Below are 24,954 nucleotides of genomic sequence, written 5' to 3' on the forward strand. Positions count from 1 at the left end.
GCTAGCGATTGGCGTTGGCAGAAACACGAGAACCAATCAATACCCTTGTTATGTACCGTGTTTTACAGATAAACTACCGTGATCTGCGTGATTTCGCGAGAACTTGACACGTCGACCTGGGCCAGCACAACATGGACACTCCGCTACACGTAAGTTCGTTCAAAATAACTCAGAAATCGCCGCTTTTCTGCATTTCCCGTCTCCCGATCTGTTTAAGCTATGATTACACCCGCCTGACTAATATTTTTATGCCTCTTCTTACAGTCAGTGACTCACGTGTGATCACTGAAATTATGTACTTCCGGTTTCCAATTTCTGGTAAATGTCCTGTGTTCAACTTCGTTCTCTTGATCAATCAGGAAATGAGGGCGACTAATGATAGCCGTAAAACTGCACTTCAGTGTCACATAGGATAATATCGAGACACATTATAATGAGACTGATTGATCAAAGATGTGAATATAAGGCTTTGTATTTGCCATGTTCTTACAGTGACATAAGACAATCGGTTCATGGATAGACACTAGTAGAGGGGTCTTCCCCCTCAATACTGTCTATGGTTCATGGAGGTACACTCGCTTATAATGTAACTACAGCTCTGCACTTTAGCCAAGCCACAAATGCTGGCAATTTTTCAAGGGTAGATAATTTTTCTGTATCATCCACGCAGCCACGGGTAAACCATGATCTCTTTCCATTTAAGTCGTAAAAACTGTACAATTGTACAATGAAAGTATTGCTATGGTATGGTTTTACAAACGGCATGGAGGTAGCAGTACCTCCATGGTTTTACAAACGGCAATTTCAAACCTATCAGCAGCACCATAAATATCATTGATAGACAGATACAATCATAGAGACAGAAACCGCACATAACTTGCACCACAAATGTGGACATGTCAACTAGCAGTATGACACAAAGTTGTTGATACGTTTGTACATGGAGGTAGCAGAGAAGGAGTCACAACTAGGCGGAGATCAAAGGGACCATGTGTTTTGCCGCCGTTTGCCTTACAAACTACTCCATTAGCACCAACGGGACTTGCGAACGTGTTTTTTCAGATTTAGGAAACAAGATTAAATTCGTTCGGGGTCGTTCGGGTGTTTCGGCCGTCCCTCGGCAGTTGACAGATCTTCAAACATGGCGTCACATGTCCAAGCGTCGCGTCGGGAAGTTCGAGTCGTTCCACTGATTTTGATGTACACGATGTTAAAGAGGTCGAGGAACAGATAATTGAGGAAGGGAGCTTTTGTATCTGCAAAGGCGCGGAGACTGAGTTGATGATAGCTTGCGATCACAAACAAATGCCATATATCGTAGAGCAGCATTGTTAACACGCCAACATTTTTCCAAATCCAGTTCTTGGTTCTTGCCGTGTTTTATCATGTTGTACTGGCATTAATGATATTTAAGGTTAAATAAGAAAGCATAGCTTTTAACATGGAGGTACTACCTCCATGCTTTAATGAATGGTCGCGATATAAAAACAACACGTACGATGCATTGAAACAAAGCGTCGCAGCGTCGCCTATGGCGTCGCTGGCGTCGCGTCATAAACACCCGGGAAACGCTACAAGTTTACCCACGCTCATGGCAGTGCTGCAGTCCGCTGCACCATACTCAGTACATGATTGAAAAGTTCGTGATCAGAACTTTCATTCTAACAAGGAAAGGTTCCTGCGATCGAATGTAAAGTATATAAAAAACGACGTTAAAAAACTAAGATTTTGAGAATGAAAAACTTAAATTCCTTGTAACTTCACTTTCGTGGACGGAACGTGTCGGTTCTTACACTATCATGACGCACTTGACCCAAGGTACGCAAATACAGTCTTTGCGCATGTGTTATGACACTGTGGAGAAACTGAGTCGCATTGGCAAACCCAGGTTAATTTCACTCGGTATGGTTGCGAAGGTACCGTCGGCAACGCAGATGGCGGGAAAGGGGTGTTAAACAATGGACATAAAGGGATTTAACCAATGGTGCACAATAGTAATAAACGTAATTATCTCAGTTGTGACTCCTTCTCTACTACCTCCATGGTTTGTATTATTCCGACTTAAATGACACCTACGATTGACCATAGACAAATATTTTCAGCGGTCTGTAGATTGATCACTTTCCTCTTGATCTGTGCTTATGTACTATCAAACCTCTTTAAAGACCTTGAACTTGTGACTTGATTCAAGAATGTTGATTTCAGCCTCATAGCCTTTAATTATCTTGTCAGCCAGGTGAAACTGTCACATGGTAAAATTGAAAAAACAACGACAATGTATTCGCTAATTATCAACAGTTGAAACATCCAAAATGTTATTAAAATGATTTCTAGTCCCTGTATCTATGTCTTCCAGCCTTTATGAAGAACCAGTGTGTTAAACCACATACAGTACAATAAGTATGTCTTTGATTGTATTTCAGCAACCCTCTCTGTATTCAGTGAAAGCCATTGCTATACTGGATAATGATGGTGAAAGGATTTTGGCAAAGGTAAAGTATTTGTTAATTTCTGTGTGAAAAAGAAGGATAGAGAGAAATTATATTCAATTTTGTTTAGTGTGTGAATCTTTTGTTTGTAAAGCTTTTGCCTGTGTATTTGGTTCTTGTGATCCCCGACCCTTGCATTTGATGCACTTTCTCAGTCTGTACTTAAGCTAAAATGCCTAATAGAAGCCATATCTTCTTTGAAAGCTCTGACTTCAACTGGGAATTATAGAGCAGGGCATAATGACTACACCATGTCATTATTTTGATTTCGTTTAGCAACCGTACACATGCACTAAAATATTAGCTTATTCAGAGTGCTGATGGACATTGAATTACTGTTTATAAAAATTTTCAAAGATGGTATCATCTGCTTGTCAATGGAGTACTGAGATTACTTTCAGCATATTTTGGACTGATAGATCCCTCTGATTCAATACGGAGTGGATTTCATTGCTAAAGCGGCCTAACACATTAAAATGCAGACACTGACTGCTTTAACCCTTTGAATACTGTATTTTTTCCCAGCAAAATTTTTGTGCAATATTTTGCCGATTTTTATGAATTTTTCTGTAACTTTTGGATAGTTTTGGAGGAAATGGACATCATGTTTTGTTGGCTACAGTTTTTTATCAAAATTTTGCCAAAAATTTATCAAAATTTTGCCAAAAATTTAAAAAAAATTGACTGGAATATTTTATAAAGGTGGCAAAAATTGACTTTGGTGCTCAAAGGGTAAAATATCATGCCAGGCAGTGTCATATCCCCTTCTGCAATAGCAGATTTAGTCTGTAAAAAATCACGTTTACAGTATCTGTGTTTCAAGGGGCCTTGATATTTCAAGTCTTCATTCAAATGCCAAAATAAGGGATACATCTTATTACCTTGCTGGTTTTAACTAACTTGATCATAATCATTAGCTTGGCAGGAGAGGAGTTCTCAACACAGTAGCAGTACATTCAAACATTGTGCTTTTTAAGTGGACATAATCTTTATGAATATTTCCCAGTACTTGTTCTCAACTTCTGAATTCTGAAATTTATCAATTGTGTGTTGCAGTACTATGATGAAACATTCCCATCAGTGAAAGAACAAAGAGCATTTGAAAAGAATTTATTTAACAAGACACACAGAGCAAATGGTAAGTCTATTGACTTTTTGACCTGTTCACCCCCGATTCCCTGTATACAGGTCCACAATCACCATTGATAACAATGGGTTTGCACCAAATCTTTGTGATGAAAGGGTTAAATAGGAGTTTCCTATTTTCACTTCGATATTCGTTATAAAAATACACCTTGTGCAAAATATCGAGTAAATATAATGAAATGTCAGGTTTAGTAATAATGGCATGTCCGGCATCAGTTATTACAGATAGCAGAATATGATAATAATGGAAGTACAAAAATTCAAATTGAAAGATAATTATAAATGTTTCTGAATTTGATATTTTACCTATTTTCAAAATTTTTTTAAAAAGTAAAATTTTTGATTTTGCTGTATAATATTAGATAATATTACATCCTGAAAAATAAATCGTGCAGTACAACCCTAAGTATCTGTGGAGAGGTTCAAGTTAGAGTACAAACAATTAGACTTCACAAAATGGTTGACATTGGAAGGTTACAGCTAGGAATTGGAGGGAAATTTCCTGATAATAGGCAACGATTATTGCATGTATTCATAAAGTCAAAAGACTATTTAATCAAACGATCTTATTCTTTCTCTACACAGCTGAAATCATCATGTTAGATGGACTGACCTGTGTTTACAGAAGTAACGTTGATCTGTTTTTCTATGTCATGGGTGGATCGCATGAAAACGAGTTGATTTTAGTCAGCGTTCTTAACTGCCTTTATGACTCAATCAGCCACATGCTCAGGTAAGCTATCATTTTCCTGTAAAAATTTTCATTATAAGGGTATTATTTGGATTGCAAAGGATTACGGTGTCCTCGAATACAAGGGTATCAAGGCAGTGTCATCAGCCTGGTATTTTCAGTTAAAATCAATACAACAGGCATGTTTGCCGATGATGTCATTGTTCTCCTATTACTATGCCAATATAGATATTTGGCTGCAAATTTAGGTTACATTTTGGTTACAAGAATGATGAGCTTGCCTGTTATTGGGTATTCTGTTTTTAAAAAGCGGCCACCGGCTTAAAATCTGTGATTGGTTAGATTTTCTCTTTCCATGGTAACTGTGGCAAAGTTGGAACAGGTGACAGTATACCTTTAAGAATTTTAGGGTATGCTCAAAATGAGGATTAAGCGTGACAGTTTGGAGGAATATATGTTTTGTATTATTCATAAATGTTTAGTCTAACAATGTTTTTGGTCTTCTATTTAGGAAAAACGTAGAAAAGCGCACTCTCATAGATCATTTAGATGGTGTTATGTTAGCTGTAGACGAGATTATTGATGGCGGGTAAGTGTATCAAGTTTTTTGTTTCAGGGCTTGTCAACAAAATCTTTTGACTAGACTCTTGTAAACTTCTTTCTAAAATGACAGGTTTTAAATTTTTGATAAATCCAATGAGAATTCATTTTTCATGTTCACGAACATCTGCAAGATTGATATTTGCTTCTGTCTCAGTCAAAGAAAGAAAGTGAATTGATGACATTGTGACATTGAAAATGTGGATAAAAACAAAAGAAATAAACATGTGAAAGGTTGAGGGATATATGTGCTAGTCAAGTTGCAACCAGGCCTTTGTGGTTCTTTCGTATTGAGTTTAACTCATTTTGACAATTTTATTAATCAACTGATAAGAACAATATGCATTAGCCTGACAAAAATACTTTGCTATATAATACTTTTATTATACACATGTCTAGAAAATTGTTGAAATGGAATTCATTTCGTCATGTTTGTATTGTGCAGCATAATCCTTGAAGCTGATCCCCACGCTGTAGCACAGAGGGTAGCGTTACGCATGGATGATATACCACTTGCTGAACAGACAGTTGTACAGGTTTGTAACAAGACATTCATCTTCCACATTTCAGTGTTTATCAAATGGCTGCCCGAAAATTAGAAAAGCACCCATAGTGTGATGTTAACTATCTATAATTAGTGCTGAAATACTTTTGATAGAATTTCTGAAAGGCATGCTTTAATATCATAAGAATGAAAGAATGCTGCTGTTTTATTACTTGATTACATGGCCAGAGCTGGTCAGTGCTTCTATTTTATTTTGCTATTAACTTTGCTTTTCATGATACAATATCCTGTTTTCTGTTTCTCTTCATAATAAAATCGTTTTCAATGACGCATTGAAAGGTGAACACGCTTTGAAGAAGATAGAGAGACACACGACTTCCAATATGTACAAATTTTTATTTGGATCCAAGCACAGGTGTATTTTAAAAAAATATCAGGATATTTGAAATCCAATATGAAATCCAGTAACTGTTGACTGAATCATAAATGTTATGTGATACATTTGGTTTCATCGTTGTTGGAAAGTGCATATGTTGCAGTCAATTTGAGATAACGTACAGAAAGTACTCAGGGCTCTATGTTCAGTCTAGGGGAGAAAGTTCATGCACAGTAGGTAAACATCCACACACATCAGTGCAATGATTGTGTTGGCCATTCAGTGTTCCTCAAACACAAAGTCAAATGCAGGGTTTGTACCAAGACTCTCCTCTAAACAGTCTCTTCCATGGAAATGTGAAGACTACTTTAACCCTTTGAGTGTTGTAATTTTTCCCGCCAAAATTTTAGTACATTTTACCAATTGTAGAAATTTTTCTGTAGTATTTTGATAATTTTGGACCAAATGGACATCACTTGACATTGGCTTTAGGTTTTGATTAAAATTTTGGGGAAAATCTGAAAAACAAATTATCTGGATCTAAAATAAAATTGTCTATGGTATATTTTATGAAGGCGACAAAAATTGACTTTGGCACTCAAAGGGTTGAACTACTATTACTTGTACAAAATTAGTATGCCTGCATACTTACATCAACTGTAAGTGTCAGATTATGAACATTTATATTGCTGTACGTGTTTTAAAGAAGGTAATGATTTCTGTTAACTCTAGCTAACTTAGTCAGTGGAGAAATCATCAACAGAATCTTTTTAGAGTATTGATCTTACCTCATCTACATGTAGATGTCCCCCACCCTCAGTTGTTAACCTCTTAAATTGCTTAGCCTATTGCTGTATATATTTGCCCAAGCAAATGAGTTTCAAAGAGAAGAGTAGTGACTGATTTGATGTAACCCTTGCGTTTATGTCAGGAGCATGTGCTATTAGTACTATTATCAGTATCAAAGAGTATCTAATGTTTCCAAACTGTTCACAGTTTCTCTGTGGTATGCCACATTTCTTTCATGAATATGATTTTTTTCTTTCTCTACTTTGTTGAAACTTAGCTTTCCTGGGCATTTAGGGCATTGTAGAGTTTTATTGAAGAGCTTGTAATGTGTATGAAGTATCAGAAGTGGCCATCGCACTGTTGTCTGTTGGTAGAGTGTGGTCATTCTGTTGTTTGTGTGTGTGCGTACGGATGTGTGTATAGGCAGGTTAGGGTTACAATATAAGTACCAATTGTGCTGTTACACTCACATGAACACTATCAGTACATGTACACTGTAGAAGTTCATATTTTGGATAATAGAGTTCATCTGTTTATGGCTATACGTTACACCCAGTGTTGCAGCCAGGAATTTTAAATCAGGGGACACAGCGTTCCAATATCGTTTAGTGTTGGGGACATTTTGCACATTTTGGGGACAACATGCGGCCGTTGTCAATCAATTTTATACATTCCACACACAAAAAAGTAAAAGTTATCGAGACCGCATCGCTGTGCTTGAATTTCAGGCAAGTATACCATATCTACCGCAAATCAGGTCTCGGTCGGACTACAAGCATGTAATGATATCAAATCCAGCGTTCTAATTACTTTTAATCATAGCTCAAAAAGTATGTAAATATATTATAAGCCTAAAAATATTCATGCCAAACAAAGGACATCACCATTAACAGATATCACTATACACTATGCCCATACAGTTGACTCATGAGTGCGCCAGAGGTGACATGCAGTGCACGAGAGTGTGGGACAAGGGTTCCATTTTGGGGACATTGTCGCAAGGGCGCATCCTGGCTGCAACACTGTACACCCTATCATATACTAACAAAAAAGGCTGCAACTGCTGATATTATTAAATCTCTCCAAAATCTTCCTTCTATGCTTTGTTTCGTGTATAGCTCTTTCTCTGAATCATTTTCTGAATAATTTCTTTGTCCAGTATTTCCAGTATTTGAAACTGACTGGCAACAATGGATGTCAGTAGATAACTCACATGGACTGTCAAATTCCAATACTTTGCACAGCTATCCATGTACATGTTGAGATACTAGAAGAAAAATGTGCAATGTAAAATCCCTACCACACGTGTCTATTTCTGAAGCTCGGATTCTCACAAACTTGCGAAACAGTGGGACCAATCAACATCATGAAAGAAAGCTTTCCTGTTGTACTGTCTTTATATCAAGTGTGACTCTTTGTGTTAATAATTTTTCATTCAGATTAGGTTTTTTACCATTACTTGATTGTGTAGGGGTTGGGGGCTCTCAAGCATTATGAAGGAACTAGACCCTCTAGGATTAGAGAAATTTGGACGGTGCTTAATGTAGGCCTAATATTCTTCAGTCTAGACTGAAAGATCCGTCACTCGAGGAAGCTCCCTACGCTCCTCCTCCTCTCGTAGAGAGCGCCCTTGAGCGTCGGGTCTTCCAGTTATCTTCAGTTGTGCCCTGATTTTTTCTTGCTTTGCCGTTAGCCATTATCATACCATACAATGTAATTTGACATCTGTAATCATCTTCAGTTATAGCTGAGCTGGTTATTCATGGCATCATCCAAAGCCCAGATATTGTATTGACATATAGGCATATACATGTGAACGCTAATGTGATCAGGTTGGACCAAATGCAGGGACAGGGGTTGAAAGGATAATTAGATCATTTTTGCCCATATAAGGATTTCATGGTAATTTAGGGATGTTTTTATTACCTTACAAGGACACTTTCATTGTCCATATAAGGACACTTTCATTGTCCATATAAGGAAATAACTTGTATCCAGTATCGAGTGCAAACTTTGCTAATCTGATATGCATGCCAGCTTTGTTTTTGCAATGAAATTGATTGATTTTTCTTTCCCATTTACCAGCATATTACTAACAAAATTCAAGGAAGCTCAAAGGTATCACGTTATTGACTTTATCATTTTTCTTTGGTTTTCATTTTGTCAACGTAGACAACATCTTGCCTTTCTGGTTTTTGTTCTGTTTTATCTCCTTCCCCTGACAGCAAAATTGCATCATCATTTTACTTGATACAAAGTATCAAGTTATACTCTTCATGTGCTCACATTGCTACAATGTATCACATCTAGGAACTCAGTATATCTCAGTTAATGCATGTGTGGTCTATTCCATATTGTATGCAAGGGGCTGCCTGCCAAAATGCGCATTCACCATAGCCATACGGTGTGATAGACAAAAGACCATCAGAACAGACAATGTAACCAACAGATGTAGAGGTTACATGTAACAGATATTTGCATTCATGTGGCCCTTTACAGAAGCAGGGTTCAAGAGTCCCTTACACTAGCATGGAGAATGGTTTCACTGTGCCATTTTGAATAGGATGTTGGTGACACTACCATTCAAAAGAGAAGTCATAAGTCCCACTTGTTTGTCAAATTTAAGTTCCACTGTGTTGGTCTCATATTCAATGTTCATGCTTGTTGTCATTCTCAATGCAGAGAAAAAAAAAAAAATTCAAAGTCATGCTGGACCTGTTACACAAATATTATAGATTCCTGTCTTGGATATTGCCTTAGGGACAAAGATTGTAAAACTTTGCTATCACTTCTCACTGTGTGTCCTCCATTTGCCTTGAAAGTCATCTACCATATCTTTTATCAGTGTACTTTCTTCAATTGATCATTTCACATTTGCTGTTAAAACGTATGTCTCCATACAACCTGTAAAAATTAAAAGAGGCATCTTGAACAAAATGGACTTAATTTCCATCAGTGGAAATATTTATCAGTGACTTGAACATTAATTCTGAATTTCTTGCATCCTTTCAGATCTTTGATAACTTTGGCTGCATATCTTCTTAGCTTCATCTTTAAACATTTACTATTCATTCTGAAGTTAGTATATCTACGTCTATTTATGAAAAAAAAAGGTCTTTGGCCAGTTTGGGTCACATCTTGATCGTTGCATCTCATTGGCAGGTTTTATTGATTTTCAAGTACACAAGGTCATTTAACCCTTTGAGTGCCAGCGTTTCTTTTGCCTTTATAAGATACAACCCCATCAACTTTTTCTCTGATTTCCTGAAAATTTTGATAAATAAGTTAATAAAAAGTGATGCCAATTTGATGCAGAATAATAAAAGTACTTACAAGAAAAATCATAAAAATTGGTAAAATGTTGCATTAAAATTTCAGTGGGAAAAATTACAGCACTCAAAGGGTTAATTTGTTATTCTGTAATTGAGAATTTTGTCAGGATGTCAAAGGTCACAATATATGATGCTTTGATGTCAGTTTATTTGACCTTGTGTCAAGGTCATATACACAATAACATCTGACCAATGAGCCGTGTAGAGATCAAGATTGCATGGCACCAGACATCAGTCATTTGACCACTGGAATGAAGACCCTAGTGTAATGCATGATGGCCGGAAAGGGTAGAGGTCATCGGTGAAAATTTGTGTCCGTTGGGAACGAGGGACATTAGAGCTTTTTGGTGGCCAGTCTCAGGTGAAGATGAAGGAAGTAGAATATGCATGTCATAATTGTTGTTATGGCAATGATCTGAAAGATTGATGTATTTCTAATAAAAAGTGTTAAACTTGGTAAAACTCCACAGCTTAACTATGTTACACATGTTACCATTTAGCTGATGTATGTGCAGGGTAAAAATCTTCTACTTCTTATTTCATCCAAAAGGAACCTTTTGTCAGATGCATGTAAAATGCAACTCTCTTTAGAACACTCATTTTACCTTTATACCAATATGGTATTTGATTGCTGCAATATTTCAAAACATTCACATCTTTCCAACAGCAATGTTATTTTTTCTGATGTTTCAGTATCTTTCACAAACTAAATAAGTATCCTGTCATGGAGACACAGCTGCCGGAAATCCACAGCAATGTCACTATCTGCTGATAAGATTGTGTACACGTTGTGTATTTTGAAATCTTTTTATAATGTCTTGCAAGAATACCCAATAACAGGCAAGCTCAGTAAGAGTTTTGTCTAATTTTATCTACCGTCAAAAGGTTTCCCTCTTAACAGGTTGCACTCAAGAATAGTAACCTCTCTCTGTAAGACCTGTCTATAATCTCACATGTACATGACAGGTTCTGAAAACGTCGTTAGTCAAAGTCATTTAAAAGACTGATGAGGATTAATTTAATAAACTAGTGGTCTCCAAACCAGTTTGAATGAATTCATCCAATTTGAATAAAAGTTGAAAGGGGTCTACTGTATCAAGTTAGATATAGTAGTATAGACCCTTTTCATAAGTCTAGCGCCCTCCTGTGGCCGTTGTGAATTTGAAGTTAAAGCGGGCGCTAGACTTATGTAAAGGGTCAATTGCTAGCTGGTGAGGAACATTAAGTACGTGCAAAGTTCACAGGAGGGTGCTAGACTTCTTCAGAGCACAGTTGCTTGAGAGACTGTGTTCAGAGATGGCATTAATTTTTACAGTTTCTCTAGTTGACTCATGAAACTTGAAACCTGCAGAGGATTCTATAACTCGTTTAAAAATTTTAATGTGCTTGACTTATCAAGCACCTGTACTACTCAGTGTTACTGAAGTAAGTTGCACTCTACATATTGCAAACTGTTTGCAGCCAAAGAAGATTAAAGGCTTGAAACAGTACACAAAGTGCACCATGTCAATGTGGTTCAACTATAACCCTTGTTTGTTACCTGTGCTGTGGAAATACAACAAAGTGTTTTATCAAGAAGTAGCAAATATGCACCCATAATGTTGAAAACTCTGTCAGCGTTTGATAAATTGCAAATTTAGTTACACTGTATGTTTTCACAGACTGCATGCATGTTAAAATTCCGTGGCACTCGTCTTTTGCACAACTCAGTGTTTAGCTTTTCTGGGAACATAAAAATCACAGGCATTTACATTTATCTCTTTCATTGGAATGTACTTACTGGTGTCAAAGCATGAAACTCATCCTTACAGTCAATGACATTTTATCTATTTGTTCATTTTACAAACATATCATAGAGTTTTCTTTTACCAAGTCACTGCTGACAGCCTTCGTTACATTAGCTAATTGCAAAATTTATAAAAAGTTATTCAAACTACATTTTTATGTTTAAGCAAATGTGACACTGTATTATTTTTGTCTTGGCAAGGACACTGGCCAGAATCAAAACTTCCTCATGTATGCCAGAAGAATTTTGCATCACATTTTCCATAAAACTGACATGATCATAATAATTGCAATTTACTACTGTTGTTACATTGCTTCTTCTGATAAGTAAACTTGTAAAGACATTTGTCTCAAAACTGTAAGTGTTCAAATATGAAACTTTGTCTTGTCGTGAAAACAAATAGTGGTGTGTTTCTTTTTTTGGCCATTTGACTGAAATTACGAGGATACGCAAGTTTGTTTTGTAAAATATTCTGACCAAAATCCAATGGTATGTCAAAATTCCCTTCTTCAATGTTTCTTGAATTAGATGTAGTATGCAATAAACTTTCCAATTGGCTGCCATCCATGCAATTCAACCACGATTATCAGTGTGATTCACATAGCCAAGGTTACTGAAGACAATAATGGGCTACATGTGGAGGGGTTAACTCTGAAATGTAAAAATAAAACCACGCCAGAACTTCTGGATTTTTAAATATTGATAATAACCCCAGTCGTATGTGTTTTATGAGTTTCAGTAGAGAGATATGTACCTTTTGTCGAGCATTCTCATACCTCTGCATATATACATCTGATATTGAATGTCGCAATGTATGGTGGCTAATGGTGGAATGCATGTCTGTTGAATGCATGATACTTTGATGGCTACAGTTACAACTTAGATCATGTTACACACAAGTTACAGTGTGCAAGGGTGTTCCAGGGATCAGCAAGTCTATTGTGTTCAGATTCTGATTTGCTACTTTGTTAACCAATTTGTTACTTTGTTTAATCTGCTACTTTGTTTCAATGCAGTTTGTTCCTTTGTGAAAAATGATACAAGTAACAATTGCTGATAACAGCAATGTAGCAAAAGAGTACAGAAACAAAGTATCTAATATGTAACTGTAGAATGGGTTACAATGTAGCAAAAATGGTTGACAATTGTTCACAATTTACTTCTTTTCGTGATTTGTTCATGCACATTATTTCAATACTGACAAATAAAGAACATGTTTTTGTTATTTTTCAATCTTTTAGGTTCTCCAGTCGGCCAAGGAACAGATCAAGTGGTCTTTGTTAAAGTAATTCAACTGCCAGAAGACATTGGAACTATCAACGCTGGGGCTGTCTGCATTTCGGCTCATTTGGATATCATTTTCAATTTCTGTCACAGGGCTTGGCTATGGAAAGGTCCATACTGAAATGGAGGGTTGGAAAGTGACCATGGTCATACTGAGGGTAGCTTTTGTAAAGTTACAGTTGTATTAAAGTGGCTTCATCATCCCTCCAAGTTGGTTGTCTGCACTCAATCACGTTTTCAAAATTTTCAAATCTTCCCAATATAAGATATATCTCCACCTTTTCTCTATTCTTGACAAAGCCAACTTCATCCACTCGCTGTGTCATTGATGGGGTCCACTTCTATCAGGCTGCCTGCGTTGAAAGACTTTACACCAATGTACCTTACTTATGTACATCACCTATTTCTCAAGTTTCACGTGTATGTGTCTGATGATGGGGCTACTTGATAGTTCAATATCATTGCATATCTGAATACATTTTATTTATGCGTAATGTTACACATTATTTTCCAGTGTTAGTGCCACAAATTTCCAGTGACAACATGATTGCGTAATGTTATAACTTGAGCCAAATATATAGTATCTCAATATTTCTGATATTATCGAGAGGGTACAGTGTAAAACGTTGAAACTTTTGGAACAGTTTTATATTTATTTTTTTTCTTTCTCACTCCCTGCACCTTCAAAGATGTGGTACTTTCACCCGTTTCTGGCGCCATGAAATTTAAACAGCGCCCCCTTGCGACAGGCAACAGTAAAGCCATGACTGAAAATGTAGATTCCCCAGTCGATGTGTCATCCAGAGCCATTTTCAAAACTTTTCTCAACTGTGTATCATATTCTGTTCTTTCCCCAGGAATCATACTTTCCTCAGTTCTCATAGATTTATCACAGTCAGACTATGTGTACTTTTAGAAATAAATTTCAAGGGCCTGAAAAGGATATTGGTACTTTAAGATATTTGATTTGATGGAAAAGAATAAAGGATAATGTAAATTTTAGTAATGCCTCAGTGGTTACTTCATCTTCTTTAGGATGAATGATAGTGAGTGTTGTGACAGTTTCAAATGCAGTAGAGTGGATGATGACGTAAATTGTCAGCAGAATTCTACTAATGACGTGACATGCAAAGTGGGTTTTTTGGCAATACTTTCTTTGTTCATAGATGGTCTGTGCTTTGTTTGGCATGGTTTTCATCTAATCTAAGAAGCAGCAGTGTTACAAGAAATAGGATATTTTGTCTTCATGGCAAGATCTTGCTTGACTGGTGTAAAGTAATACAAGGGTCAGAGAACAAAAAGCAGAAACTTGCTATTGTAGTAGAGTACCTGCTTGAGAGGTGGTATTCTTAGTCTGGTTCCCTGCCCCCTTTCTACCGCTGGCTGCGCTACACTCACAAAAAGGGTCTGGTGTGCGGCAGCCATTTTGCCCAGATTTTGGGCAAAATGGCGGATGCGCGTGGCGGTGATGTCAGGCTGGAATGTTCGACTGCGCTCTTGACAGTAACTCCGCAACAAAGTAGGAGGGGCAGTTATATGAACATTACACAAGTCTTCAAATACGGCTAGTTTTCAATCGGATTTGAACCCACAACAAAAATCAAATCCAAAAATCAATCAAATCAAAAATCAATGTTTCATTATGCAAAACGTCGTAGGAGGTGATTTATTTTTGAAAGAGTGTACTTCATCCGAACGACAGAATCGAGTTAGTTTTTTGTTTGTTTTTGAAATTTGAAACAACATATAACACTGCAGCGGACGCAGCAGACTTAGGTGCTTCCCCCCTTAGCCAATCGACATGTTCCATAGTGTCGTCCAATCAGTGCCGTGAATAGAATGGTGCATACCTGACCCTTTTCGTAGAAAGGGGCAGGGAACCAGACTAGAGGTATTCGCTGAGAACCTGAAAACTCCTATAAATCAGTAGTACAATATTGTGGTCAACATTACCATGCTGGACTTGAAACCTGGCAGGGCCATCATATTGGGCAGCACAACATCACAAACTTCAGATGAATTATTACTGAAATACCTTGTTTAATACGTGGTATATGACCGAAAATGTCTGTAGCAGGTATGTTGGCAGCCATGTTGGATTTATGCAAATAAACAAAGTTCCTAAGCCAATCATTGCATCTCCAAAATCGTTTGTCCTTGCCAAAGAAATTTACTTTTAACTTTAAAATCACTAGAATAACTTATTTAATACTTGGAATTTGACGGAAAATGACTTTTGTAGGAATGTTGGCCGCTATATTTGAATTATGCAAATTAGCGAAGTGCTTTATCAAACATCTCTCTAAATTGATTACCCATACAAAATAAGTAATGTCAGACTTTGAACTCACTAACATAGCTTGTTTATTATGTGATATATGGCCAATTATTTTATTGCGTTGAATAGCTGGCAGCCGTATTTGATTTATGCAAATTGAACATATTTCCCCATTGTAGATTCGAGGAAGCTTAAAGTTTTGAGATGTTTTTCTGGATACCTCTCCAAAATGCATTCTGAAGAAAAAAGATATGTTGCAATTTCTAGTGGTTTGGGTGCCAAAATCTCGTAGATTTACTGGACTATGAGTCACAACTGTACATTTCCCACCAAATGATACGTCCAAGTGTCTATTTTAAGCAAGACACGTTATGTTCGGGTAAAAAACGGGTGAAATGTCTATTTTAGATAAAACGGGGAAGAAGGTGTTTCAAAACCGAGGTACATAGGTGCATACCCTTCCTAAGGCATGGCCCCCCGTTCCGGTAACCAGGGTACAAACTCACCCAGCCAGTAAATCAGCACCCGTGACTCGGTTCTCAGCGGTTGCTGCCATTTTCTTCATAACTAATGCTCTGAAATCTGTAACAGGAAAACTGAATCCGTTTGCACTTGGGTTCTCAGAATTTTATTTTTTCGATTGCAAGATAAGAGATCAGAGTACACCTGTGCAGGAGAAAACAGCATTATGTAAAAAAGTATAAATCCACACCTGGTGCTATCTAAACTAATCATGGTTGCAATCGTGGCCAATGAATGGATCGACTACACTAAGTCGGCTATGAATTGACCTTAAATAATTCAACGTTTTTCAATGATTCATGATTACTCTAAACGTGAATGCCCAATATCGTCATATATCCTACAAATCTCCATAACAGCAATTTTGTTCATGGCTATTACCATAAAACTTGATCACACTGAGCATGTGGCAATCGTTAATTATACTGAAATATACCGAGATCTATCCCATAATTTGAACAGCCCTAGAGACGTCGTCCATTTTTCATGTCAACAGCAGGATCACAGAGGAACCATTCAAATCACAGAAATATGCAAATCTTATAAAGTCAGTTGTTAAGAATATAATCTCCCAAACACCAACATAATATGTGCCATCTGAAATGTTAAATCTACCCCTACACAAAATTATTCAAATTAATATTATATTAATTGTACTGGATTAAAGTTGAGACGAGTGAAATAACCACTATCTTATAAACAATTAAGATAATCTGAAACTCCTCTGAAGTTGTTCGTTTGAATGTTCAACGAGTGAATATATTTACATCTCACGACTTTATACTTCAAAAGTATCATAACTTACTGTTGTCAATGGACAATGGATAATTCTGATCTCTTCATAGTAATAAATCTACTTATTTCAATATCAAGCTTTAAAATTTACAAGAACTGCATATTTAAAAATGCGGAAAAAAATAAATGTGTAACATTAATCTTATGATTACAAATGGCTTCTCGATGGACGTTTCAGGCAATTTTTTGAACATTTTGACTGCAAACAAATTTGTAACTTGCATCATTTATTAGTGATCGAAGAAATCAAAAGACAAAAATATCTCGATAATAAATAAGCAACACTTTTTTGGTAGCTATAATATTATATAGGGCTCAGCCCTTGGTGTCGCGCCAGGGGTTATTACAGATTGGCAATGTTATTTGTATTGATTCATGATAAACTGTAATTGTTACTTCATAAACGTTTATATGACAACTATGCCCAGTTTCCCTCTGATGAAAGCAGTTCACGTACGTACACGACGTCAAACCCTGCAGCAGGGCAGGTATAGATTTTCTGTAGCGTGTAAAAATTTTGGACAAAAATTGGCAATTTTTACAATGATAACAGCCTATTGCGATAAACAAGGGACGTATTATGCAATCATTATCATTGCAATGGTAACCGCACTGCCCACCTTCTACTTGCAAGCTGAAAACTATAGCGTTCCGTCTAAAATCTGGCAATTTTTGAATCTAATTATTGACACAGGGGGCGCTCTTCTATAATTCAATCCCAGCATTCATTGCGTATGCCCCCGTTCATATGCACGACAGTTTTCTCCCTTTATCTATATTAACGATATTTTGTATCAGCGACAAGGTGCATAATAACATTTACTTGCTAATAAAAGAGGTATATTTTATAAAAGGCATGTTATATAATAGTAATTTGTTTCGTTTTTGTTTATTTACGAGTACTCAAAAAAAAAAACATGGCGGCGCCCATGAAAGAAGGGTACACTTCCGGTTACTCGCATAGTATATTATGAATGAGCGCATGCGTAGTCAGTAAGCCGCTGGCGCGACTATTACATGCAAATTATTTCGGTACATACAAAGGCACTTTAGAATGAGACAACTCTAAGAATACAAGGTGAAAAACTGCACAAGTGTGAATGAAACGCACATGTCAAAAATGAACCCAACTTACACGAAAGGTTAAAAACTACACAAAGTCATGGTTTGAACTCCGATATATACTACGTTTTCACAAAACACTAAGTCGTCTATACTCTTATCCTTATCCCGCTATTTCTATTGGTCGCTGGCACTATAGACACTGTCCAATGTCGATGCCTGGCAAACTACTTATTTGGACCCAAGGTCTTAACAATCGCAATTTAGGTAGGTTTCTTTATTTGTTGGCCAGCCACGTAGACTTCCTTGATATTTCTGTCATCGCCTGCAAAATAAACAGATAGATTAGAAAATTATATGATTGAATATTCATGTCACTCTGGTTGGAATGGTAAAACAATAACAACGTCTGTCGACTATAATAAACGACGCATGCTCTAAAAGATAGGCGTCATGCAAAACAAATCCACGGTCTTTTATATTAGATTATGGCAAGAAATGCTCCAACAAGGTTCGATTTTCAACGTTTTTGATGAAGATGGTGATCATTGTTACTGCAGCGTCACACTCACAAGGCAATTTGCGTATACGCTGACTGATTTCATTATCCCATGTTTTGTCTAAATCTAAAGCCATGGTCACGGAAAGCAGTCGCTGAAACTTTTTATCAGGATTCTGAATCAAAATAACACGGATATTCTTGAGCCCAGGAAGGAAACAATAGACTCAATAACACAACATTGCTACTTACCGAGCAATAAGAATTTGTGGATAGCATCCTGAAATGAATAAAATCGCACAGAGTTTGAGGAAAAAATGATTGATTTGTATCATGCTGGTCGTTCTTGTTGTCACTGAAAGTATAAACTGTATAAATCTTTTGAACATACGTGAGTTACCGAAGAGGCATCTATATGTCTGCATCGTTGCATCGTGTAGTGGCTTGAAAGCTTTTCCTACCTTAGCAGTCTGATGAGGAAATACATCGATACGGCTACCCTCCTGGCTAACATCGACCAACAACGCATCGAACTCCTTGCCAGGGTTAAAACTGCCAACTTTATCATCGATTCCAAGAACTGTAAGAATGGAGGAAATTATACAATGGTAGTATCCGTTGCCAAGTCATTCGTGTCAAATGCCCGATTCGGTCATGCCATCTCTCTGTACTCGTCTTTATTGCTTTTTAATATATTACGTCTATTGCCCATTTAAAAGAACAGAAGAATGCTAATGTTATTTGTAAACCGCTGATCAGTTGACTTGCATGACATCACTGCATAGGTAGTCGGACATGACGTGAATCGTTACAATGACTGTTCTCTGTCTACCGTCCAGGTTCTCGAATTACTGTTTGTTGATGTTGTCGATTTACAAAATGTCAGTCTTTTGTTCTCCGTTTCAAGCTATGTCCCGTTAAACAATTTATCTGCAGATAAGGGTGATAACAATCCTATCCCTTTTGCATCACTGACCGGCACTGTCAAGTCCGTGCCCGTCAGTGACAAACGTGTATCAGGCCAGTGCGGGTCAATATCGGAAGTGTGCAGGGCTAAACAGTATGATCACCGTCCCTCCACCCACCAATATACCTTGACTGCCCCCAAGCGTTGCCAACATGAAAGCTTCTTCCAGGGCTAGGCTTTCATAATCCTGGGTTTTTTGAAATGAGAGAGCTTTTGATGCCAGAATGCTTGAACGAATAGAATCCAACAATGACACACTGTGACTGCTACCGACATCTGAGAAAGGCAAAACATGCAAAATTGGTTAGATGTTTTAAAATTTACACAGAAATATATATATATATATATATATATATATATATATATATATATATATATTGAATCAAAGGCAAAACAATCTCAATTACTCGTAAATTAAAATCTCGACGAGTTTCCTGATGAGGCATGAAGCAAAAATATGAAATGTTGCCATTTCAGGCAGATCTTGAGATCAAACTTTTCTTTTTCATGTAAGAAATTGACATAATCTTCCGCATATAATTTTATATATATATATATATATATATATATATATATATATATATATATATATATATATATATATATATATATATAAATTTATATATCTATCTATCTATCTATCTCTCTCTCTCTCTCTCTCTCTCTCTCTCTCTCTCTCTCTCTCTCTCTCTCTCTCTCTCTCTCTCTCTCTATATATATATATATATTGTAATGACCATTTACGTAGTATTGCAATCACTGTTATCACTGTTTCCAGGAAAATTACATCTCACCTGTTCCAAGACCGACCTTGACTCCGGCATCCAGGAATTTGCGTAAATCACACACACCGCTGTATGTTCTGAAATGTCACATAATTGTACAATAAACCCTATAATTTTGTGCCTAGAACATCCTTCGTTTCCATCTTAAAATGGTACTCATTAAAATCAAGTAATGAATAAATATTATCACCATCATAGTAAATACAGAGCAAGGGTTCTCTGTCATCAGAAGGTAGAATGCCCCCGGGGATAGATAGTGTGACCCTCTAACCATAGACCCTCGAGTTTCTCGAGGCTCTGTGCTCTAACTTACAATTTTTTTCTGATCTGTCACTTGTGGGGGATCATTTTAAAGCTCTTGGTGTCGGAAAAAAAATCAAAAATGGAAAATTTTATTTTTCTCCATAGAGTTAACATAGGGATGGCGGGCATTTTGAATTTCAAACATCGGCAAGTCTTGGGTAATTTGTTTATCTAGTATCGAAAGTCCGGTGGTGACCCCCGATTTTTATTCTTGATTTTGAAAGAGTATGATTGAAAGATTCCTTCAGGGAAGTTTGATCAAATGTTTAAGTCTGTCACTTTCGAGGTGCTTACCACCTGAAAAGAAAACTCAATCACCATGAGACCTCGAATATTGCCATGTCACATATCACAGATATAAATTGTTCCGATTTGAATTGTTTTGTATTACAGACCAAGTAGCATATGTGAAACACTGGTTATATGAATTCTAAATTTTATAGATCGACAAAAATACATTGATCAGCACCAGTCACTCTTCTTTGAGAGATAGTATTTTATGACACAAAAAAAGGATTCAAAGTACTTTTCATCAGCTAAAACAGTGTCGGCCGGCAGAGTCAAAATGACCGTGTTCCAAGAAGCGTTATCAACCATGAAGGCAATAGTTAAAATATCGGCAGGGCAGAGTCATACCACAGTATAGAGGGACTTTGGTCATACTAAAACAGAGCGACAAGAACAGTTATTAACCTGAGTGAGAATCATGATTGAAGAAAGGACTTTGTTTTGTCAACAAATCATAAAAACTACGCAAATGAACGTTTCTGTGATGAAACCACGCCAAAGGATGAATGCCAGTGGTGTGAGGAGAGAAACTGTCTGAATATAGATCGACTTTCGAAACGAGTAATGGACTTACGACATATCAGATGTTGGGCAGTGGACCACTCCAGCTCTCTCTTCTTTGATCAAACTTATGTCATCATCAGACAAGAAGATGCCATGTGACAGTATTGTCTGTGGAAAACAAAAACAATACGGGATGACGTGATTTGCCTTGAGGTATCTTACTGTGTTTGACGGCCATGAAAGACATCAAGGGAAAACATTTGCTCAGACCTAAAGAAAACAGGTAAGTTGGCTTATCTTTGTCAAAATTACGAAGTCGGTACACAAATAAAACATAGATAGATAGATAGATAGATAGATAGATAGATAGATAGATAGATAGATAGATATCCATCTGTCCATCGGTACATCAGTCCATCCATCAATCCATCCGTCTGTACGTATACACATATGCACGTTGGTATTATGTATGCAGGTGCATTATCTTTCCAACACCATTAAAAAGCACTCGCTGTTTCCTTGAGAATTATTAAATGTAAATGTATACACTCTCCTCGATCGCTATATATGGAAGTGCTCATATTCAATTGGGACAGCGCCTTCTCATTATACCAACCTTCGAGCCAATCAGGTAGCAGCTTTTAGGTCCTATATAAACAAAAAGATTTCTAGCTACACAAATTTCCTATGCCCAACTTTAACGCTTTGAAACGAAGGATTTCATTGGCGAAAGATCTTGCCTATATGCGGATAATGATCTTTGAACCCTTGGCCACGATCTGCACATTTGGTTTTACCAAGGTTCATTGTCTGCCTGAGTTTGAGGCGATCCAAACGGGCGCAGCGCAGTGCAGTGAAAAGTGTAGATTTGCATGGCCATGGCTCCCAATCCTGGAAAAACCTCTCCATCAAGCAATGATGTCAACTTACTGTATCTGTTACATGTAGTAGATGTGCATATTTCATTATCTGAGGAAAAGCTCTGATAAATCACTTTTGCTTGTGATATAATACTTACCCGGTCACTTAGTAATCCGTAACCACGGAGAAGACCAGTGATTGTTTCAGATCTGTTTCCATGGATACCATTAGCCGTCTCTTCGTCGTTTTCAGTTTGAGCAACCCTTATCTGAAAATGACACGATGGCAAAATCACGTTTTAAAACTGACTGATCATACATATGGGTAATAATCTGAACTGTTCAGTGATCATTTTTTACACAAATATTTTGGCAAATTAATGTTTGTAAATCATCCAATCTCTCACCTAAATGTAAATTTTCACACAGTTGATAATTTGTATACTTGATTTCAAATATTTTAAAATAAATTATTAGAGAAAGAAGAAGGAAAATTGTTAGTGATGGATAGGTAGGCAGACATGTTTAAAAGAAACATAGTAAACATAAGAATAAACCAACAAACAAACAAAAAACCAACAAACAAATAACTAATTAACTAACTAACTAACTACTAAATAGATATATAAATAAGTTAATGACCTGCATCCGCAAGCTTGTATTTCCTTCGGAGAGTCGCGCAAATCCTGACATCATTTCCATGGTAACTGTGGAGAGTGACGAAGGTGACAACAACGGAGAGACTAGAGGGCAGTCTTTTGATCTTATCTCTTTTATTACACTGAAAGATATATACATTGACAGTTGATCGATAAGGTTATTATCATATGCCATTTACCATAGACAGTCGAGATGTTCTCGACTATCTATGCATTAACATGCTAAGGTCGACTATACCATCATTTAAGGTAAGGTACAACGTGCGTCGGGAACAGATACTTGGACTCTCAAATTTCTACAATTCTTTTCTGATCTACCACTTGTGGGGGCTCATTTTCAGCAAAGCTCTTGGAGAAAGAAAAACTTTTACCTTCTTAGTTTTTCGAAAATCTAAAATTTAATTTTCCTAAATGGAGTTAACACAGGGATGGTGGCCATTTTGAATTTCAAATATCGCAAAATGTTGGGCAATTTGTTTCGCTAGTTCCAAACTTTGCACGGCGACCCCCTATTTTTATTGTTGATTTGCTAAGAGAATGGTTGAAAGTTTCATTGAGAAAGTTTCAGCGAAGTCTTTTACTTTCGAGACTCCTACTTATTCAAAACAAACTCAGAACTGTTCTTCCAAAGGAAAAATAATAATTAAGGGTCACCTGGCAAAGCATCGAGTTGGGGAAGGAAATCAACTACATGTACATTTACCGATATTTGACAATCAAAGTGACTCTCACTCTTTCCCCTTTACATCTATCACTGGCTAGGAAATTTTCGAATTCCGAAATAGCGCCGTGTGGAGATTCAATTTTCTTCACAGGCTAGAAAGTTTTCAAGTTTCTGAAACAGTGCAGTGTGAAAATTCAATTTTCTTCAGACGTTTCAAAGTGAAGCCATGTGAGCTGTAGCCCAGCATACTATTGAATGATTTTGAGAGATCAAAAATCTGTCTCCGACTTCGAGGTGCAGTATACCTTTCAGTAGATTCGATAGCTTCGTCAGTGTCTTCTAAAAGGTGTCTATATCCACCGCCATCGATGACGTCACGGCTACTTTTACCAATGAAAGCACGCTGGCCGTGTTTTTCTGTCAACAGAGGGCGATGAGTTATGCTAGAGAAATATGGTAATAGGTATATCAACTTCTATTTGCCCTGACTTCAATCATGCAATGAGTTGTCTGTCAGAAAAAGTTAAACTACTAGTAACCATGACAACGTCCTGGAACTTTTTCTCACAAACGGAAAACACAGAATAAGGTAGAATGCGCCTGGAGGACAGATATTTGATAATACAATGGTTTCCAGGTATTAATACTGATGATCAATATCAGGTCAAAGGTCAATTCAATAGGGTTTTTTTTCGATACGGGGATAATCACAAATCATTGTTGCAACGACAGGAATTTGAAAAAAATACACAAAATAATGACGTCGGAAACTGATAAATTGTCACGTGATATTATGAAAGTCGTAAACTATAGCTCTAGGAGAGTGAAATGTGCTGTCGCTGTCTTTATGTTGTGTATGACTTCATCACTGGCATTTTAATATACTTCAGAGAATCGATGCAGAATTTGTGCTTTTTTTCAAAGCAAATTCACGCACGGACAAGGTAACCAACAAGGGCATAGTGTAGACCTACCAACAATATGAACCAATCTAATGGTAGCTTTGGAACTGATTCCCGCATCGTAGCAAGCTGTGGTTGTACCATTCCCGATACTTCTTTCCTGGAAAAAATATCAAAACAACAAGGCGAGACAGTCATGATGATTTAATGATGACTTTTCAGTAATTTATTACATTTAATGCTTCAGTGTCCTGTACACTCATAGAAAGTTACTCTATACAGAACTTTGTTTATGGTCAAATGTTTTTAGCAGATATCATGAACCATTAAATTGTATAATACCTCACTTCAATGGCCAATACCTGTGACTTTTAGTAACAGTAATTATTTTTCCCAAAGCAAATACGTATTTTGTAGCGCGTGATGACATATGTGTGACAAGCCCTGTGCACACTATTCAACGTGTCCGACGTCAAATCTAGGTATTACACGTTACATCAATATCCTTTTGTACTTTCTAGTAGTGTTTGCATACTAAACGCATCCACCAATACGTTAGCAACATCGATAACGTGCAGAGCGACCAGGCCTACATCTGTGTCTAAATCTCTACATACATTAAGTAATGCTCAGTCATGCAGATGCATAAGAAATCCGTATGCCCATCCACCCATCCATCCATCCATCCATCCAACCATCAATCCATCCATCCGTCCATCCATCTATCCATCCATCCATCCATCCATCCATCCATCCATCCACCCATCCATCCATCCATCCATCCAACCCATCCATCCATTCATTCATGTCTCGGAGATCTTTTCTAAATATGTCATTGTTATTTTCTATGGATTAGCGAATTTTTTCT

General features: G+C 37.0%; 2 protein-coding genes across 8 annotated transcripts in view; one reads left to right on the top strand and one right to left on the bottom strand.

Annotated features, from left to right (window-relative positions):
- Positions 1-3: 3 nt before the first annotated feature.
- Positions 4-14,000, top strand: LOC139127620 (coatomer subunit zeta-1-like). Of its 6 annotated transcripts, none has more exons than XM_070693534.1 (8): positions 4-149; positions 2,424-2,492; positions 3,546-3,627; positions 4,221-4,368; positions 4,838-4,915; positions 5,372-5,462; positions 8,682-8,714; positions 12,956-14,000. In XM_070693534.1, the coding sequence occupies exons 1-8, from the start codon at positions 132-134 to the stop codon at positions 13,001-13,003; spliced, it is 567 nt and encodes a 188-aa protein (XP_070549635.1). In that variant the 5' UTR covers positions 4-131; the 3' UTR covers positions 13,004-14,000. The 6 variants fall into 6 exon arrangements, with proteins under 6 accessions (XP_070549635.1, XP_070549637.1, XP_070549639.1 ...); XM_070693536.1 differs by lacking the exon at positions 12,956-14,000 and adding an exon at positions 9,609-9,669; XM_070693538.1 differs by lacking the exon at positions 8,682-8,714 and having other exon boundaries at positions 5-149.
- Positions 14,001-15,877: 1,877 nt separating this feature from the next.
- LOC139127605 (guanine deaminase-like) overlaps positions 15,878-24,954 on the bottom strand; it is a 130,250-nt gene continuing 121,173 nt past the window's right edge. For both annotated transcript variants that reach the window (XM_070693518.1, XM_070693517.1), the window contains exons 4-13: positions 24,159-24,246; positions 23,490-23,601; positions 22,504-22,642; positions 22,020-22,130; positions 21,072-21,169; positions 19,916-19,983; positions 19,248-19,397; positions 18,616-18,734; positions 18,407-18,434; positions 15,878-17,980 (exon numbers count right to left, since the gene is read on the bottom strand). In XM_070693518.1, the coding sequence (XP_070549619.1) occupies positions 17,919-17,980; positions 18,407-18,434; positions 18,616-18,734; positions 19,248-19,397; positions 19,916-19,983; positions 21,072-21,169; positions 22,020-22,130; positions 22,504-22,642; positions 23,490-23,601; positions 24,159-24,246 (975 nt within the window). In that variant the 3' untranslated portion in view covers positions 15,878-17,918. The remainder of the gene's footprint in view (positions 17,981-18,406; positions 18,435-18,615; positions 18,735-19,247; positions 19,398-19,915; positions 19,984-21,071; positions 21,170-22,019; positions 22,131-22,503; positions 22,643-23,489; positions 23,602-24,158; positions 24,247-24,954) is intronic.

Source organism: Ptychodera flava, unplaced genomic scaffold (assembly GCF_041260155.1).
Source record: "Ptychodera flava strain L36383 unplaced genomic scaffold, AS_Pfla_20210202 Scaffold_33__1_contigs__length_2856901_pilon, whole genome shotgun sequence".
Lineage (NCBI taxonomy): Eukaryota > Metazoa > Hemichordata > Enteropneusta > Ptychoderidae > Ptychodera > Ptychodera flava.

Excerpts from the sequence above, each read along its gene's own strand:
- LOC139127620 (XM_070693533.1), top strand. The coding sequence starts at position 2,403 with ATGTCTTTGATTGTATTTCAGCAACCCTCTCTGTATTCAGTGAAAGCC. Across the intron at positions 4,916-5,371 it reads GACGAGATTATTGATGGCGG|CATAATCCTTGAAGCTGATC; the intron begins GTAAGTGTATCA and ends TGTATTGTGCAG. Across the intron at positions 5,463-8,681 it reads CTGAACAGACAGTTGTACAG|CATATTACTAACAAAATTCA; the intron begins GTTTGTAACAAG and ends CCCATTTACCAG.